Below are 16789 nucleotides of genomic sequence, written 5' to 3'. Positions count from 1 at the left end.
CACCAGGGTGAGTGACAGGCATTGGCTCGTACTTTCCAAGTTTTTGAGTTTCGGCTCAATTGCTTCTTGCTCCCAGCAAAGGTAGGGATTAAAAAAAAAAATGGAAAGGCTGAGAACTTTCCCAGGGCTATGTCACAAATACTGGTTATCTGGGGTCTCATCTGGCACCAGGGACCATGATCTGGATGCCTCAAAGTGTCTGATAAGACTGCTCCCCATATGGCAGATATGGGCAATCATTTGTGCCAACCTTCAGCATGGGGCCTTTCCAAGGCTGGGGAGGTGAGCACAGGCTGGGTGGCAACATGGGAGCAGCCTCCTTAGGAGAGAGGTGGATGTGGGGCAATAAGGGATAACCCAGATTTCATCCAAGGTCTGCAGACAGAATCCTCCAGCAACATGGCCACCCATGGCACAGAAGAGACCTCCCCTATTGAGCTTCCCTGTCTCTTGTCCCCTTCCTCATCTCCAGATTCTCCTGGTCCCCACGACCCCACATTCAGTGGGGTCGCCATGCTCCGAGCTCCTGGGATCCATACATAGGATTTTGTTTGAGCTTTAAAAGCACTAGAGGATGAAGAAAGGACTAGCTGGCGGAAGTGGCTCTCAGGTGACCTCCTTACTTTCCAGAGCCTCAGTTTCCCCATCTTCTAAATGTAACAGCTGGGCTTGGAGACCCAAATGCCCCAGGGCTACGATACCTACCAGGGTAGCATTATTTAGGTTAGATCCAATGAATAAAAACTGGGTCACACTTAAGATTTGGCTGTCTGTTGCACTAGACATATTTAAATGCTGTTGGGCAGGGCAGGTTATGGAATGGGAATCTATCGCTGCAGAAAGCCCTGCCACCAACATCACCTAAACTCTCGGACACCAAAAGGCAGAACCCTGTCTTGAGCCTACTGAGGGAAATGGCTTTCGTTGCCAGCTCTCCCCAACTGCTGGAAAGTCACTATCCTGGTGAGTCACCGTGAAATATGTAGAATAACAGTACCCTGCGGCGTGTGCTCTGAGGCCTCCGAAGAGAGCTGTGGTGTGTACGGGGTCCACAGACCCCGGAAAGTGGCTGGGCTAGGTGCCTGCAAGAATCCACAAGATGCTGATGACTCATGCGGTATGTGAAGGTTAGGTGCACAGGCAGGTGGGCAGGCTGGCAGGCAGCAAGGACATCAGGCCGGCAAGGTGAGGGGGTTAGTAGCATGCGTGGGCACGACAGTCAAAAGGAAGTTGAGAGTCACGCCTGCACTTACATGATGACGGTTTTCTTGGGGACTTTTGTCTCCTGCTCAGTGACTACAAAGAAAACAGTCGGAACAGCAACCGTTACAGACCAGCAGCGCCCGGGGGCTGAGCTGAGTGGTGTTGATAGCGTAGCAACCTGTTTGGTGTAGGAGCATGGTTTGGCCCTGCCTATCTGCGTGTTCCTGGGAAGACCTTTGCAGCAGGGGGATCCAGTTCCCTCTCTGTGAAACAGGGAACAATACCTGTCCTATGGGAAGTGTGAACCTTGCATCTCACATGGAGTACCTAGGGTCCTTAGGGTATCACCAGGGCTTGGAGGTGGGAAGAAGAGCCTGCCTCTATATAAAACCTCACTCAGTCCATAGGCCATGGGAGTCCTGTGAAGTTGTCACACATAAGGCTCCACTTCTTAGACACAGAATCTGAACCCAGGCAGGGCCAGGGGTAGGTCTGGGGCTGGAGCTGCACAAGGAGCCAACAGCCACACTAAGACTAGGCTAGGATAACCGATGCCTCTTTTACAAGAACATCACAGACTAAAAACGGGGCTGGACCCTAGAGTTCCAAAAATGGCACAGCTGAGCTCCATGGTGGGAGACCACAGATGTTCTTCTAGCAACAGCCCTAGACATTGCCTCAGGATGGGAAGACCTGTCTCTCAGGAGAGACAACCCCAGCATGTCTCTGTCCTATAACCAGCGGTTCCCACCTCGTGTGTGGAGTTCTAGGTTGAGAAACTGGCTGGGACTCATTTGGGACCAGACTGTCTCTGGCTCTATCCAGAAAGAGGGCTCTTCTCTACAGTACCCTCAGATGGGCTCTCTCAGATGCCCTCCCCGCAAAGGCTCAGCAGCTGGGCCATAGGCAGCTTGTAGACAACCTACACCCTCACATCTCAGTAGACTTCTCTATAACCTTGTGGGGGAAACTGCCCAGGGGTGTAGCCTGGGACACTATCTCCTAAGTCCTGGTTTGCTGCAAGTTCACACACAGGAAGGCAACAGTGCATGACAATCTCTTTCAGCCGAGGTGCACATGAGATAAGGTACCATCAGAGTCTGTGTGTATAGAAGATGCATTTATCATGTGTTGTGTATAGGCACATACATGTATATATATCTTTCACAAGGCACATATATGCTTATTTATATACATACATAGGTTTGTACATATATGCATACATATGTGTGCATGTGTGCTCTGTGTGCATGGATACACACATATGCATGCACATATGTGTGTAGGCATGTATGTGTTTGTAAATGTGTGTGTGTGTACATGTGTGTATGTAAAGGTTTCCCCTAATGGCAAGGGACTCCGCAGCCCAGAGCTCGGTGTACACAGATGAGTAATGTGTTTCCCACCTGCTCTAGCACCTTCACCCTCCCTAATGGATCCCACTTCACTGCTCTCAAGAGCAGCAGGCACAACACCTTTGAGATGCTACATTCCTGGTCCCTCTGCTCACAGCACTCAACATGACCAGCTTTGGGCCTGGGTGTAACTGGCAGCCACAGGCAGGCTGCAATTGTGCAAAGCAGGGCTCCCAGCCTGATGCAGGACAAAGCAAGAGGGCAGCCACACCCACAGAGTTCTGTCAGGCCACTCTGGCTGCAGAGCCACAAGGTTAACAGGAAGCAGGACGGGGGTTAGGAAGCAGGTTGGTTGAACTCTGGCTCCAGGGTCTTCCAGGACCAGCCTTCTCGCCTCCCCAAGGCGTTGATACACATCCAATCCCAGTCAGTCCTGGGCCTGCTCTTCCATGCTGCCACCCCTCTTCTGTCCCAGAAAAAGACTCATCACGACAACCAAGTAAATGACTGTGTAGGATGCTCTTGCACGCCATGAGGTGTGCACCCAACAGATGCACATGGGAAGTGAGTGTGCTGATGGCGGCAGATGCAAGTATGCATAGTGCTTCAGTAACCAGGTTGTGGTCAGACACAGCATGTGTGTGGCAAGTCACACAAGAATCAAAGACCTTTGCTCATCAGAGGAGGGATCTCTGAGAGGACATTGGAGGACATCAGAGGTCCCAAGGCTGAGCTGCTGGGCTCTGAGCAGCTCAGTTCTGAGAGGGTCTAGATGGCAGGAACTGGTTCCAGTGGCCAAGGGACCATATGAGCCAGCTTTCAGTGTTCAGAAGATATATATGTCACCACTTCTACTATGGGCACTGTGGCTCACTTGGTATTGGTTCAGTCTCCGTTTTTATGCCCCCAGGTATGCGAGGCTCTCAAGCATCTTGGAACCCTTCCAGATGGGACAGCACTAGCTGGCTCCTCCCCTCTTGACTGTCCACGCAAGTGTCTTGTCATAACCCTCCTAATGTAGCCACTTACTGCAATTTGAAACACCCGCTCTTGGAGGGAGGTTCCTTAAAATTCAAGAAGTCCACAAAATTTCCAAGGTGCTGTCGGATTCCCAAGTTACCTAAACAGTAACAACCACTGGGGAGTGGAGCCCAGCAGAGCAACCTCCAGGCTGTGTGTAAGTTCTGAGAATACGGCCTTTTGAGTCCTCACCCTTGCCAAAGAAGGCTTCCAGTAATATGCCCGCATTTGTGTCACCCGTGTTCCTGAAAGTAACCTCCACCATCTCACTGGTTCTCTAATCGAGTGTTGAGTAGAAATGTGTTTCAATCTGTCAACCGTGCCATATCTGGGATAAACAGACATTTCATCTCACTAGTAACAGTCACGGAACAAGAGTGGTGACTGCACAGGGGCCAGTAGAGTGAGAGACACGTGGGATGCAGGGGTTGTATGGATCCTGCAGTGGGTGCTGACATATGCAACTCAGGTTCCACCCTGCTGAGGCCATCCAAAGTGGGGTGATGTCCACGAGTCCTGCAGCAGCGATGGCACCTCAGGATGAGGAGACCAGATGGTTCATGAAAAATGTCTGTGAATTATGGAAGGCCTCCCTTCCACAAAGTAGTACTTCCCGACTGTGCCTGACACCACTCTTGGATGAAGCAATGGATGTGATCTTTTCCTACTATACTGACCTTTTATAATGTTTCTCTTTTAGTAAAGCCCTAGCTGACCAAGACCACTTGATACCTAGAATGGATGAGGGCTGACCTTCAGAGAACCCACCCACCTTCTGCTTAAAAAAAAAAAAGTGACATCACATAGTGCTGACCCCTGAGGAGACTCTTACAGCTTTGTTAAAACATCTGGAAGAACAGCGATGGAGTTCAAGTGAAAACACCTACATGGACGGGAAGATGCTCATAGAAGCATACAGTGTAGACTAAAAGTCCCAGAGCCAGGGCTGGGCTACTTCTCTACAAAGCCTTACAAACCAGAAAGGCTGTTGTCACCGCTGCATAACAGGTCTAAAAGGTAAGAACCTGCTGCTGAAGCCTTGGTACACTGGACACAGGACATGGAAAATAAGGTTAGCACTGAAGTGGAAATTCCCTCTTTGCCGGCTAGTGCCAGTAGGTGCTGCTTGGACACTGGGGACGTGTCACCAACGGTCATCATCAGTAGGAGTGGCTACAACAGTAACATGCCACACTAACATGGCACACAAGTTGTGCTTGATAGAACAACAGTGACACAGCTGTCATGGGGAAACCATCTGATTTCCTATTAGATTCAAAGCCTGCTCCATGAGAGGGAATTCACATACGGTACCGCAAGGAAGGGAAGCCTGCGGTCCCTGAGTGGAGGCAACTGGTGTTGCTTTCTTCACTGGCTGTGATGTGCCTATCAAACTGCCTTCTGAATATCTGTATTTACACCCATCAATTACTGCTGCTGTTAGCTTTGGTCAGTCAATTTGATCAGTCATAGAGGAAAACTTATTTTTTTTTCCAGGGAGGGGTGTGCTACAGAGCATAATCCATTAGCTCCTGAAACTAAATGACTGTTTCTCTGCCACACTCAGCCATGGATAGAAGAAAATAATCGGACATCTTTACCATCCCTCTGAGGCTCAGAGAACATCAAACAAACAAACAAACAACAACAACAACAAAGGAGTCAGAAAGAATGGAAGAGTCTAGGAAAGGGATGGAGTACAATGTGGCTCCATCTTCCAAACTGAACCAACTGAACCACGCCTTCGATAAGGGAAACCCATGAGGACATGGGTAAGAAGGAAGGAAGGCCCCCTCCAGGTCATACAATGCTGGGTCATACAATACCCATGCTGGGATGGACCTGTTGGTGACGCAGATGCCTTTTAGTTATTCATGTTTTTGTAAGTAATCCCCCACCCATACACCTCTAAGCAATCCCAACAAATTCATCAGCTTACTATGACTTGTGCAGAATTATTTCTTTGGTCCGTTATTGATGCCCTATCACAGATAGATGTCTGTTTACATCTTCCAGCACAAGTAAAAAAAACTCACCTTCTATCCCTAGTCAGGCTAATCTATATCTTGTTCTAAATAATTATTTTGATTTTATCTCTGGACACGTGAGTGCTAACACTCACAGAGATAAGATGGAGTCAGACATCCGCCTGGAGCTAGATTGACCGGCAGTATCCTGACATGGATACTGGGATCTGAACTCAGGTCCTCCTCAAGAGCAGCAAATGCTCGTACCATTGAGATATCTCTCCAGTCTCTCGTGAGATTTCTTCCATAGCTTACTTTCACCCCCTACCCCAGTACACCAGGAGTAACCCTGAGCCAAGATCAGGACCCTGAACTGCAGCACTGTGCTTCTCACAGGCGGTTCCTACCCACGGGATGTCCTGACACCTGCCCCTGCTCCAGGCAGTCCACACCTGGGATGTCCTGACACCTGCCCCTGCTCCAGGCAGTCCACACCATGGGATGTCCTGACACCTGCCCCTGCTCCAGGCAGTCCACACCTGGGATGTCCTGACACCTGCCCCTGCTCCAGGCAGTCCACACCTGGGATGTCCTGACACCTGCCCCTGCTCCAGGCAGTCCACACCATGGGATGTCCTGACACCTGCCCCTGCTCCAGGCAGTCCACACCTGGGATGTCCTGACACCTGCCCCTCCTCCAGGCAGTCCACACCTGGGATGTCCTGACACCTGCCCCTCCTCCAGGCAGTCCACACCTGGGATGTCCTGACACCTGCCCCTGCTCCAGGCAGTCCACACCTGGGATGTCCTGACACCTGCCCCTGATCCAGGCAGTCCACACCTGGGATGTCCTGACACCTGCCCCTGCTCCAGGCAGTCCACACCTGGGATGTCCTGACACCTGCCCCTGCACCAGGCAGTCTACACCCACAGGATGTCCTGACACCTGCCCCTGCTCCAGGCAGTCTACACCCACGGGATGTCCTGACACCTGCCCCAGCTCCAGGCAGTCCACACCATGGGATGTCCTGACACCTGCCCCTGCTCCAAGCAGTCCATACCTGGGATGTCCTGACACCTGCCCCTGCACCAGGCAGTCCACACCATGGGATGTCCTGACACCTGCCCCTGCTCCAAGCAGTCATGCCTTCTGCACTCAGTGTGGGCCCCTCACCCACTCCTGCTGCCACCTGCACGGTGCCTCCATGACCACTGCCACTCAAGCTGATGGAGGCCTAGCTCTGTCCCCTTCTGCAGAGATAATGGCTGAGCAGTACTGTGGGGTGCCCATTATCCAGGGCAACCTCCTGCTCTCACTCTGGGTTCATGACCTCCCCAGCACCCACAGGTGCACACACGACCCCACAGCCGCCTCCTCTGACCTCCTGCAAGCCTCCCCAGTACCCACAGGTGCACAATGACCCCACAGCCGCCTCCTCTGACCTGCACAGCCTCCCCAGCACCCACAGGTGCACAATGACCCCACAGCCACCTCCTCTGACCTCCTGCACAGCCTTCCCAGCACCCACAGGTGCACACACGACCCCACAGCCGCCTCCTCTGACCTCCTGCACAGCCTCCCCAGCACCCACAGGTGCACAATGACCCCACAGCCGCCTCCTCTGACCTCCTGCACAGCCTCCCCAGCACCCACAGGTGCACAATGACCCCACAGCCGCCTCCTCTGACCTCCTGCACAGCCTCCCCAGCACCCACAGGTGCACACACGACCCCACAGCCGCCTCCTCTGACCTCCTGCACAGCCTCCCCAGCACCCACAGGTGCACGATGACCCCACAGCCGCCTCCTCTGACCTCCTGCACAGCCTCCCCAGCACCCACAGGTGCACACACGACCCCACAGCCGCCTCCTCTGACCTCCTGCACAGCCTCCCCAGCACCCACAGGTGCACACACGACCCCACAGCCGCCTCCTCTGACAGCCTCGACAGCCTCCCCAGCTTTCGGCCTCCATCATTTCCCACTCTGAGATCTAGCCCCCTCCTCCTAGAGGTCCCTTCTGGTTGGCAGGGATGATAGTTTCAGTTCCACCCGGCTCCTTCCAGGCCAGTGGAGGTTCCTGCCTGGGGCTTAGAACTCACGAGTCACGGAGGCAGTGCAGACAGACACAGAACTTACCTTCCACAGCAGCCACAAGCTGTTCCCGATGGTGCTGGTCCCGGGCACGCAGCGCAGGGCTCTGCATGTACAGTTCTCCCCCACCACGTGATGAGCCCAACCGGTTCACCAGCTGGCAAAAGGACAGTAAAGGCCCACTAAGAACCCAGGCTCCTCAAGGGGTCTGGACCCTCTCACTAGAACCACTCCGATGGTCTGGTGAGCCTGGGCCACTCCCCTGAATATGTTTTGCACGGGGGAAAGGGTTCCTAGCCCAACCATGAGCTCCCTAGAGACCCATAATGTGGAGTCTGATCTCCTTCTTCCCTGGCCAGGATGTAGCTGCTCAACTGGAGGTGGAGGGCAGGGGCTGGGCACTTGAACAAGAATAGTAGGAACCTAGAGGAGTTAACATTAATTTATTGAAATCATTACATGGCCCCTGGCATCTGTACTATCTAAACCAGAGTACCCTTGCTTCCAGGAAATCTGATGGGAGGCAAGTGCCCTAGGGTTGCAGATGAAGCCATACAGAGGAGGCTGGCTTCAGACAAGAGCCGGACACAGGCCAGGGGACCCAGGCTGGTCTCCACCTCAGATCTGAGGATGAAGAGCACAGAGACAGAGGTTAGCTGTGCCTGGGCAAGGGTGAGCTCTGCGCATGCGATGTCAGACTCACTGGGTAAATGGCACTACATTTTACCTTAGTGAGTGACAACTGAGGTCAGCGCCAGGTCCCTTCCACCAGGCAGATGCCAAGCATCATCTTAAAATGGTAGGGACAATGGCAAGGAACAAGGTAACAGGGCACAGCCTAATGCGACAGGAGACAGGCTACAAGGCAGAGGACAGGTGGCTGGGGATGGATGGTGACAGCAGCCTGATGTCCTCTGGCTGGCCTAGAGCATCTATACCTATACAGTTCCATCAGACCTCTGCGGATGGTTATTGTCCCTCACACACATGCCTCACCTCACACTCATAGTGTCCCAAGTCCTCCTTGTTGGCTGCCCGGATCACCAGCACCAGCACTCCACTGCGAGGCTCATTCAGCATCCGGTACTTGTTGCCCAGGGTTAGCAGGGCACCATCCTTGTACCACCTGGAACCAGTCAGGAGGTCCTGTGAGCTGGTGCCCAGCCAGCGCCATCTTCGTGGTACCCTCAAGATACTCAGGGCACCTCCAGAGAGAGCTACTAGTGCTTAAAACCCCTGCTAGGTTGCCCCAGATCCAGTGCCCCTAGTAAAGTTCCCTTCCTGGAAGCCACAGTTCAGCCATTTCTTCCCAGAGGGAATCACAACCCCATAATACCCACTTTGCAGTGATCAGTGGCCATGGGCGACCTCCCTGGCTTAGGAGATCATGCTGCCCAATCCTCCCGCCGCTGCAGGAGCTGCATTCCCATTTCTGCAGCCCAGGCCTCACCTGATCTGAGGATATGGGGCACCTTCCACAGTGCAGGTGATCTGTGCATCCTCCCCCTCCACAAAGGGCGTGGCCCGCACCTTGTTCACAAATCGTGGGGGCACTGTGGGCAGAGGCAGGCAAGGGCAGGAAAGGCAGAAAGACGTCTGTGATGAAGCTGAGGGAGAGCTGGGGTGGGGACTGCAGTGTCCTCACCTCCAGAAGCGGCCTTCTTCTGGGGGTTTCTGGGAGACCCCAAGTCACTGGGCCTGCTCCATCCTCGGGCTCACCCCACACACCACCCTCCCACACCCTGTATTCTGGGAAGAGTCCACACCACTGACAATGGACTGGTGGGGTGTCCATCACACCAGGAAACCCACCCTGCTGTATTCTGGGCAGAGTCCACACCACTGACAATGGACTGGTGGGGTGTCCATCACACCAGGAAACCCATCCTGCTCACCTTGTACTAGAATCTTCCCCAAGGTGCTGGCATTGCCAGCCGCACTGGCTGCAAAACACATGTACTGGCCAGAGTCTACACCAGTCAGGTTGTCCAAGATGAGGGTACAGGAGCCATCAGGGTCTTCAATGAGGATGTGGTGTGGGTCTACCTCCACCGGTTTCCCATCTGGAAAGCAGGGGCAGGCTCTTATGGAATAAGGTCCCAAAGGGAGAACAAGAGGCTGGGCGCAACCTCCCTCTCCTTTTCTCTCTCCCTCCCTCATCCGAGTGTCTCTCCACAAGGGCTATCAGTCTCAGCTATCTGTCTCTGTCCAACTTCAACATTCTAGAAACAGAGAGTGGTTGAAAGGGTCTGAACTGTCGGGGTGCTGGCTCTTGGTCACCTCCTCGCCTCAATGACTGTACCTCCTCTGGGTACCTTACAAGACAGCAATACCCAGCATACGTGATGTGGACTCCTCTTCTGTCAATCACCTCCACCCTGAAAACCTAACGGCATGAGCCATTCCCTAACGGCCCTTCCTCCTCCTCCTCCCACATCCAACCCTGTCCTACAGCCAGCCATCCCTTGTAGCAAGACAAGCACCCAGGGTTTCCCCCAGAGCAAGTGGAGACCACTCCCAGCAGACAGCTCAGACCTCAGTACCAAGCCCCCCTCCCAGGCCACATCCTTGTGCCTTTCCTCCAGAAGGTAAAGTTCCAGCTTCCTCAGTCATGAGCATTCAGAACCTCCCCTCTCCATTTAGGGAAAACGCATCTTCTTCAAGGCTGCCTCCGCTCACCCTAAAGTTAGGCACTCTTGGGCCATCTGCAGCAGACACACCAGACACCTATCTTTTAAATCATCACCTTGGTAAAACATATTGGAAGACTGGCAGTACATTCTGAAACAAGAGTGAAAGCAATGCGTGGCTCGTGATAAAGGATTCGAGGGCTAGATTGGGCAGGGTGGTGCACACCTTCAGTCCCAACACTTGGGAGACAGAGACAGAGACAGGTGGATCTCTGTGAGTTTGAGGTCCACCTGGTCTGCAAAGCAAGTTCCAGGACAGTCAGGGCTGTTACACGGAGAAACCCTGTCTCAAAATGTGTGTGTGTGTGTGTGTGTGTGTGTGTGTGTGTGTGTGTGTACATGTGCAGGTGCATGTGTAGGCTAAGTCATCATCCACCTAAACATCTCAGGCAACCCAGCTTCCTGGTCCCTTCCCAGATTGGCTGACAGAGACAGCACAAAACCCAGGAGGGAAAAGAGTCCAAGGATCATTGGAGGTCACATCCTCCTTGGTGTCCTTGGATGGTGGCAGGGTGCTAGCTACAGGAGATGGACTGGCTCGGTCAGAGCAAGCACTGCCCATGTGGCTTCCGCTGGTGTGGACATCCTTGGTGAGACTAACAGCTGCTGATGGCCATCTTAGGGACATCAGACTTCCCCATGGGAGGGATTCCCATGAGCACTGCTCTGGGTACAGTGTGGGTCCCCTGAAAGTTCCTGTGGTGGAACCTTGGTCCCCAGTGTTGATACTGAGGAGAACCTTTAGTGGAGGGCTCTAGGTGAAGTATATCAGGCCACGGAGGACAGTGGATTGGGCCGTGAAGGAAGTGGATTAGACCACGGATAAAAGCGCCTTGAGAAGGGACTGATACTGATCTTTAGGTGTAACTCAAATTTTCAAGGGTTATTTGGAGAGCAAGCCCAGATGGAGTCCCTCTTCCTTCCAGTCTACCATGATTGCTCCCTCCAGCTAACATATTCCCATCGTCATGCCCGCAGCCACACTGCACTGCAGACAGACAACAGGAGCCTCACCAGGCGACACTGTGCTTTTAGGCCTTTCAGCCTCCAAACCCTGATATCAAAAAATCTCTTTAGTTTATAAAAAATACAATGTTTTTAGTTTATTAAAAAAAATTCCTAGCCAGGTGGTGGTGGCACACGCCTTTAATCCCAGGACCCGGGAGGCAGAGGCAGGGGGATCTCTGTGAGTTCGAGGCCAGCCTGGTCTACAGAGCTAGTTCCAGAACAGGCACCAAAGCTACAGAGAAACCCTACCTTAAAAAAAATTCCCATTGCTTTGTTACAGCAACAGGAAACAGAAGCCTGAATGCCAGCAGGCTTTTGCATGGTCTTGGGCAAAGTTTAAGTTTCTGAAACTCATCATTTTGCCAACTGGAGACTCTGGCAAAAGAAGCCCCAGCCTGTGGTTTGGATCTGACCTCTTTCCAACATGGCCACTAGGCACGTCACTTCTGAAAACCAACTCTTTGCATGCTGTGGAGCTCTGGTGGAAACCAGACATTTTGTTCAGTGATGCTCTATGCGTCCGTTCTATGCTGAGCCAGTTTGACAGGCATGACAAGCAGTGCCCAGCCAGCTCAATCACTAGATTCACACGAAAAGTGACACCCCTCCCAGGATGGGGTACCCTTCTCATTCTACTCCCAAGGCCGAACTGCTTCGGTTCCCTGAAGGTCTGGACCCATGAATCATTCATCGTCCAGATAAGCAGAAAGTCAGCAGCACACAGACCGAGCGCTGCAGCTGGGCAGAGGTGCCATCCTCTGCTCAGTGGGCAGAGTTCAACGCCATTCTTGTAGCTTTGCCCCATGCTACTCTCCTTAGTGAAGACCATTACAACGTTACCAAGCCAGCTGTTTTGTCATGTAAACAGCTAGTGGCAGGTTAAAGGCGTCCCTCTTTGGGGCCACAAGGCATAAATCAAATAAACACCCGAAAGATTGAGGACACCTAACCTAGACCACCAAAACTCTTGGATGGAGCCACTACAAAACAATATCACTTTGACCCACCACCAGCAAGACAGACACAAAGCTATGCTCACACCAGACAGAAGGCTACTGAGAGATGCTCTCCAAGTCTACAGAGAGCATGGTCACATCACATGGGGTACCTACACCCCACCCTGGCAGGCGGTCCCATGAAATCAGACATATTGTTTCTGATTAATGAATGTGGCCTTGTGGCCAGCATAAGACACATGATGCCATGGGGGCCTCCTGCCATCTGATGACCGTCCACAATAGCCACTCCAGGACCTGGCTGTCCCTCATGCCCTCTGGTCCATGATCCTCAGGAAGGTTTTTTTTGGGTCACTGAAAGTGACTACCCCCTTCTCCCCAAAAGACTGTCTCTTCCCCTCCAGGCTCCTTACTGGGAAAATAGGAAAAAAGGACAGGGGCTAGTCACAAGGCTTCATTTGCCCACTAACAACCCAGCCAAGAGAGATGAGGCACCAGAGGTTCAAACTGACCTCTGACTTGTTTTTATGAAAAGGTGCTTTGCTTCCTATACTTGGCCTCTGAACGTAAGCAGGGGAATGGAGAGATAGGTAAGGGGGCAGGTTCTGCGTAGTTAGCTGTGAAGGGACCTTCCAGTCCCAGGAGCAATGGTCACAAGTGATCTTCTCTAGAGCCAAGAGATGACACCCGGGGCAGCTCTCTCAAGTCACCACCAGGAGCCAGTCCCTCTATTCCCACTACCCAGTGAGAACTAGGCATGTTTCAGGATGCTACTGTCCGCTGTATCACAGGAGCAAAAATGTCTTTGTCCTAGACCTTAGGTCTGTGTGTGCATGCATCTGTGTATGTGTGTAGCATGTCTGTGTACATATATATTTGTGATGTTCATGTATGTGTGCATATGTAAATATGTGGAGCATGTATCTGTGCATATGTATTAGTGAGTCTCTATGCCTGTATCTGTAGTGTGTTTGTATGCATGTGTACTGTCTGTCCATATACCTGTGCAGCATACATGTGAATATATGTTTATATATTTGTGTATGTGTACATGTGCAAGTGTATATCTGGGCATGTATGTGTGTCTAGTGTGTACTTTGTATTATAGTCATACATGTGGCATGATTCAGTATGTATTGATTTAATGTTCAAATTACATATCTGTGTCATGTATATACAAGTATGTTCAGTGTGTATGATCTGTGATGGGGTGATCCACAGGTAGGCAGGAGGACACAGAGGCTTATTTCAGTCTTGAGACTGGCTCTAAGTAATGGTCACTGTCAAGCTGGTCATCGGCCCTCATCCTTGCTGACAGTCTGTCGTCCATCCCCATCCCCCCGACCACACGCACTGTTCCTCACCTCTCCAGACTCTGGAAGTCAGGTGACACATGGGACCACTAATGCCAATGATGAGTCCACGGTACACCTAATATTAACAGTGTCTGTAATGGGCACTCTGGGCTCTGGCAGTGTCAACGTGACTCCAGACTGAGGCTGGCCATGTGAGAAGTCAGGCATGGCCACTGACCCAGACCCAGGTAATATCCTGAACTGGAAGGCTCGAGTAAACTTTCTGGCTAACAGTACTCTGTTCCTCTCTGTATCAGGCACTGATGCTGGGGGACAAGAGAGCTGGCCACATGACACTGAGAGGGATAAACACAAACTTACGCGTGGCGACTCACGGACCCTGCCCAGCTGACTTCAGCCTGGCCCCTTGCACTGCAGTAAAATACAACCCTGAAGAGAACAGCTCTGGGCATTTCAGTGAGTCGATTGTTGAACTGGACGAGGCTCCTGGAACTCTGAGCCTGCAGCTGGTGTTAAGTGAGAGGGCTTTGGGGATTCCCAAATTTGGCACCAGAATTGTGGGTGTTCTTGGAGACCTCTGAACTTGGCATCAGGAAACCAGGTGCTCCCTGAGTGCCAGTCTCTCCAATCAGAGCCACGATGTCTCCCAGGCCCAAACTGCTGCCACGGGCCCGTCTGGGTCTGTGGTCCAGCTATAGCTTGGGTCTGGGTGGATGTCTGTGGCCTGTGTCACCTCAGAAGGCCCTATGAACTATGCAAGATGAAATCAGAGGGCTATGCTGAGCCAGTCCCGCCCTTTGCTGGCCTTGGGAAAGATGGCCTTGCCTCTCGCTGGCCACTACAGCAAAAGAGTTGGTCTCTGTACACTGGAGAGATGGCCCCCACCCCTCACTACAGGTCAGGGTGAACCAATCCTTAGGGCATGCATGTAGGGGAACTGACTCCACCTACTTGCCCGAGGTGGGTGACCCCAGGGGCCCAGACTGACAACCTTGGCTACCATGCAGGCCTACAGCCAGGCATGGCGTTGACCCACCCTAGCATCTACCCCACCTAGGACCTGCTAGAGTTGGGGAAAGGACTAGCCCTATGAAACGACACCCACAAGATCTCCAAGACTCGTGCCAGTCACAGGATACCCCAGAGGAGTTCCTGTGAGGACCCAGTGATGATGGTGCACTGGAGACCAGAGGCCTTGAACCAGACCAGTGACTCACTGCAACTGACATTTGCCAGTAAAACTGATGGGACAAAGAGGAATACTATAAGGCACACTGAAGCCTCCACTGTCACCAGAATGAATGAAGAGGGGTTAAAGAAACGGGAAAGAAGGAGAAGCAAAGAGATTTTTCTAATATGGTTTTTGGTTTTGTTTTGCCTTTTCGTTTTTGTTTTGCTTTTGTTCACTTCCTTGCTTACTCTGATTTGTTTCCTTATGGGGAGGTGGCAGGGCTGAGGGGAGGATGGGGGACCAGAAGGTGAACTGAACTGGGGGTGCATGATGTGAAACTCCTAAAGAGTCAATAAAGAAGTTATTTTTTAAAACAAACAAACAAACAAACAACAACAACAACAAAAACCCCAAGTGCTCTTGAGGACCTTTCAAGCCACAGATATCTCAGGAATAAAGGTTCTAGGGAACCCAAACGTGCAGATGGCATCAGTGGTGAGGTCGGGTAGAGACTGACCCTTTGCAGCTCCTCCCATCACAGCTGAGCGAGGCGTGAGCATCAATCCCAGCACTGTCTCAAGCCCCTCCATCCTCTCCGCTCTGCTTCCTCAAGTGATTGGGTGCTTGTGACATGTGACGTGTTGACCAGAGCTGCTTCTCAGTGTCATGGCTATTGCTTGCTCAGGCCCTCGCGTCTGTCTCTCACTCATGCAGAATTTTCAGACCTGTTATCTCAGAGGGCTGCTTTGCCTTTTGTCATTGCCCCAAGCCACTAGTCCTCTGGGTAGCCACAACACTATCTGGCTTTAGGTTTACTTATCAGTCCATCACCTGTCCCCTACCCTACATCCTCCTCCTCCTGACCATCCTCTTGTCCTGTCTCCTGCCTCTCAGGCCTCACAGACCACTGGGCAGAGCCTACATTCTCAAGAGGTCCTTCCCTGTTGCAGAGCCAGCACCCCACAGTAAGCCTGGAGACCCTCGTCCCTGGGTACCTTTGTACCAGCTGACAACAGGCTTAGGGGTGCCAGTCACTCGGCATGCCAGCTTGACTGTTTCGCCCAGCTCAGCGGTGCAATCAGCCAATTCCTCTTCAAAATCAGGGGGACCTGAGGATACATAAGGAGGTCCTCATGTTATGTGTATAGGCCAGGCCTACCGCCTCAATTGCACACGCCCTGGCAAGTTACCCCACCCAACACTAGGACTCCATGTTCAGCAGTGTGGCTGTTAACCATCTGCAGTCCCAACTTAGAATCAAAGGTGAGAGAGGCAAACTGGATACAGAGTGGGAAGGGGTAGGAACTATAGTAAAAAAATAAAGAGTTTGGGACCTGAGTTTGCATCCCATCATCCACATGAGGCTGTAGCCTCAAGTGCCTGTATTCCTAGCACTGTGGAGGAAGATACAGGCAGATCTCTGGAGCTCATTGGCTAGACAGCCTCCCTCTAAAAAGTAAGCTCCATATTCATGGAGAAATCCTGGCAGAGTAATTGAGCAGAACACCCGATGTCCTTCTCTGGTTCCAGCACATGTACACAGGCCCACATACCAACATACATGTGTACATACATGTATGCACACATGCATATACCACCAAAAGTCAATTAATTCTTTTTCGAGACACGGTTTCTCTGTGTAACAGTTCTGGCTGTCCCGGAACTTACTCTGGAGGCCAGATTGATCTTGAACTCACAGAGATCCATCTGCCTCTGCTTCCCAAGTGCCAGGATTAAAGGTATGCACCATCACCGCTTGGCTAATTAATTTAATTAATTAATTTTTTAAAACGTATGGTTTGGATGATATGTTTTTGGTCTGGCTGAGGAATCTGGTCCAAGTTACAAGATTTCCCCACATCTCGCAGAATCCAGATGGATGCCCTGATCTTAGGGTCTTCGTGTAGGAACTCCAATACGATGTCCCCAAGTGTCCCCTCTCCCTAATTGGGGGTAACCTGATACTCCACCTGGATTTCCCAGTGAGGGTGCAGTTCTTATACCCCACCC

The 16789-nt window shown here is 52.0% G+C and overlaps 1 protein-coding gene across 10 annotated transcripts in view; it reads right to left on the bottom strand.

The window, feature by feature from the left end:
- Nucleotides 1-16789, bottom strand: part of Obscn (obscurin, cytoskeletal calmodulin and titin-interacting RhoGEF) — a 151128-nt gene that overhangs the window by 17471 nt on the left and 116868 nt on the right. For 9 of the 10 annotated variants that reach the window (XM_087910592.1, XM_087910583.1, XM_087910584.1 and 6 more), the window contains 5 exons: nt 15775-15888; nt 9534-9701; nt 9089-9191; nt 8635-8764; nt 7684-7795 (listed from right to left, as the gene is read on the bottom strand). In XM_087910592.1, the coding sequence (XP_087766718.1) occupies nt 7684-7795; nt 8635-8764; nt 9089-9191; nt 9534-9701; nt 15775-15888 (627 nt within the window). Of the gene's footprint in view, nt 1-1253; nt 1297-7683; nt 7796-8634; nt 8765-9088; nt 9192-9533; nt 9702-15774; nt 15889-16789 lie in introns of all 10 variants that reach the window. The other variant, XM_087910591.1, reaches the window with a different exon arrangement.

The sequence above is a fragment of the Myodes glareolus genome, chromosome 9 (genome assembly GCF_982192425.1).
Source record: "Myodes glareolus chromosome 9, mMyoGla1.1, whole genome shotgun sequence".
Lineage (NCBI taxonomy): Eukaryota > Metazoa > Chordata > Mammalia > Rodentia > Cricetidae > Myodes > Myodes glareolus.
The sequence above is the reverse complement of the archived record's forward strand: the minus strand, read 5'-3'. Positions and strand labels throughout refer to the sequence as shown.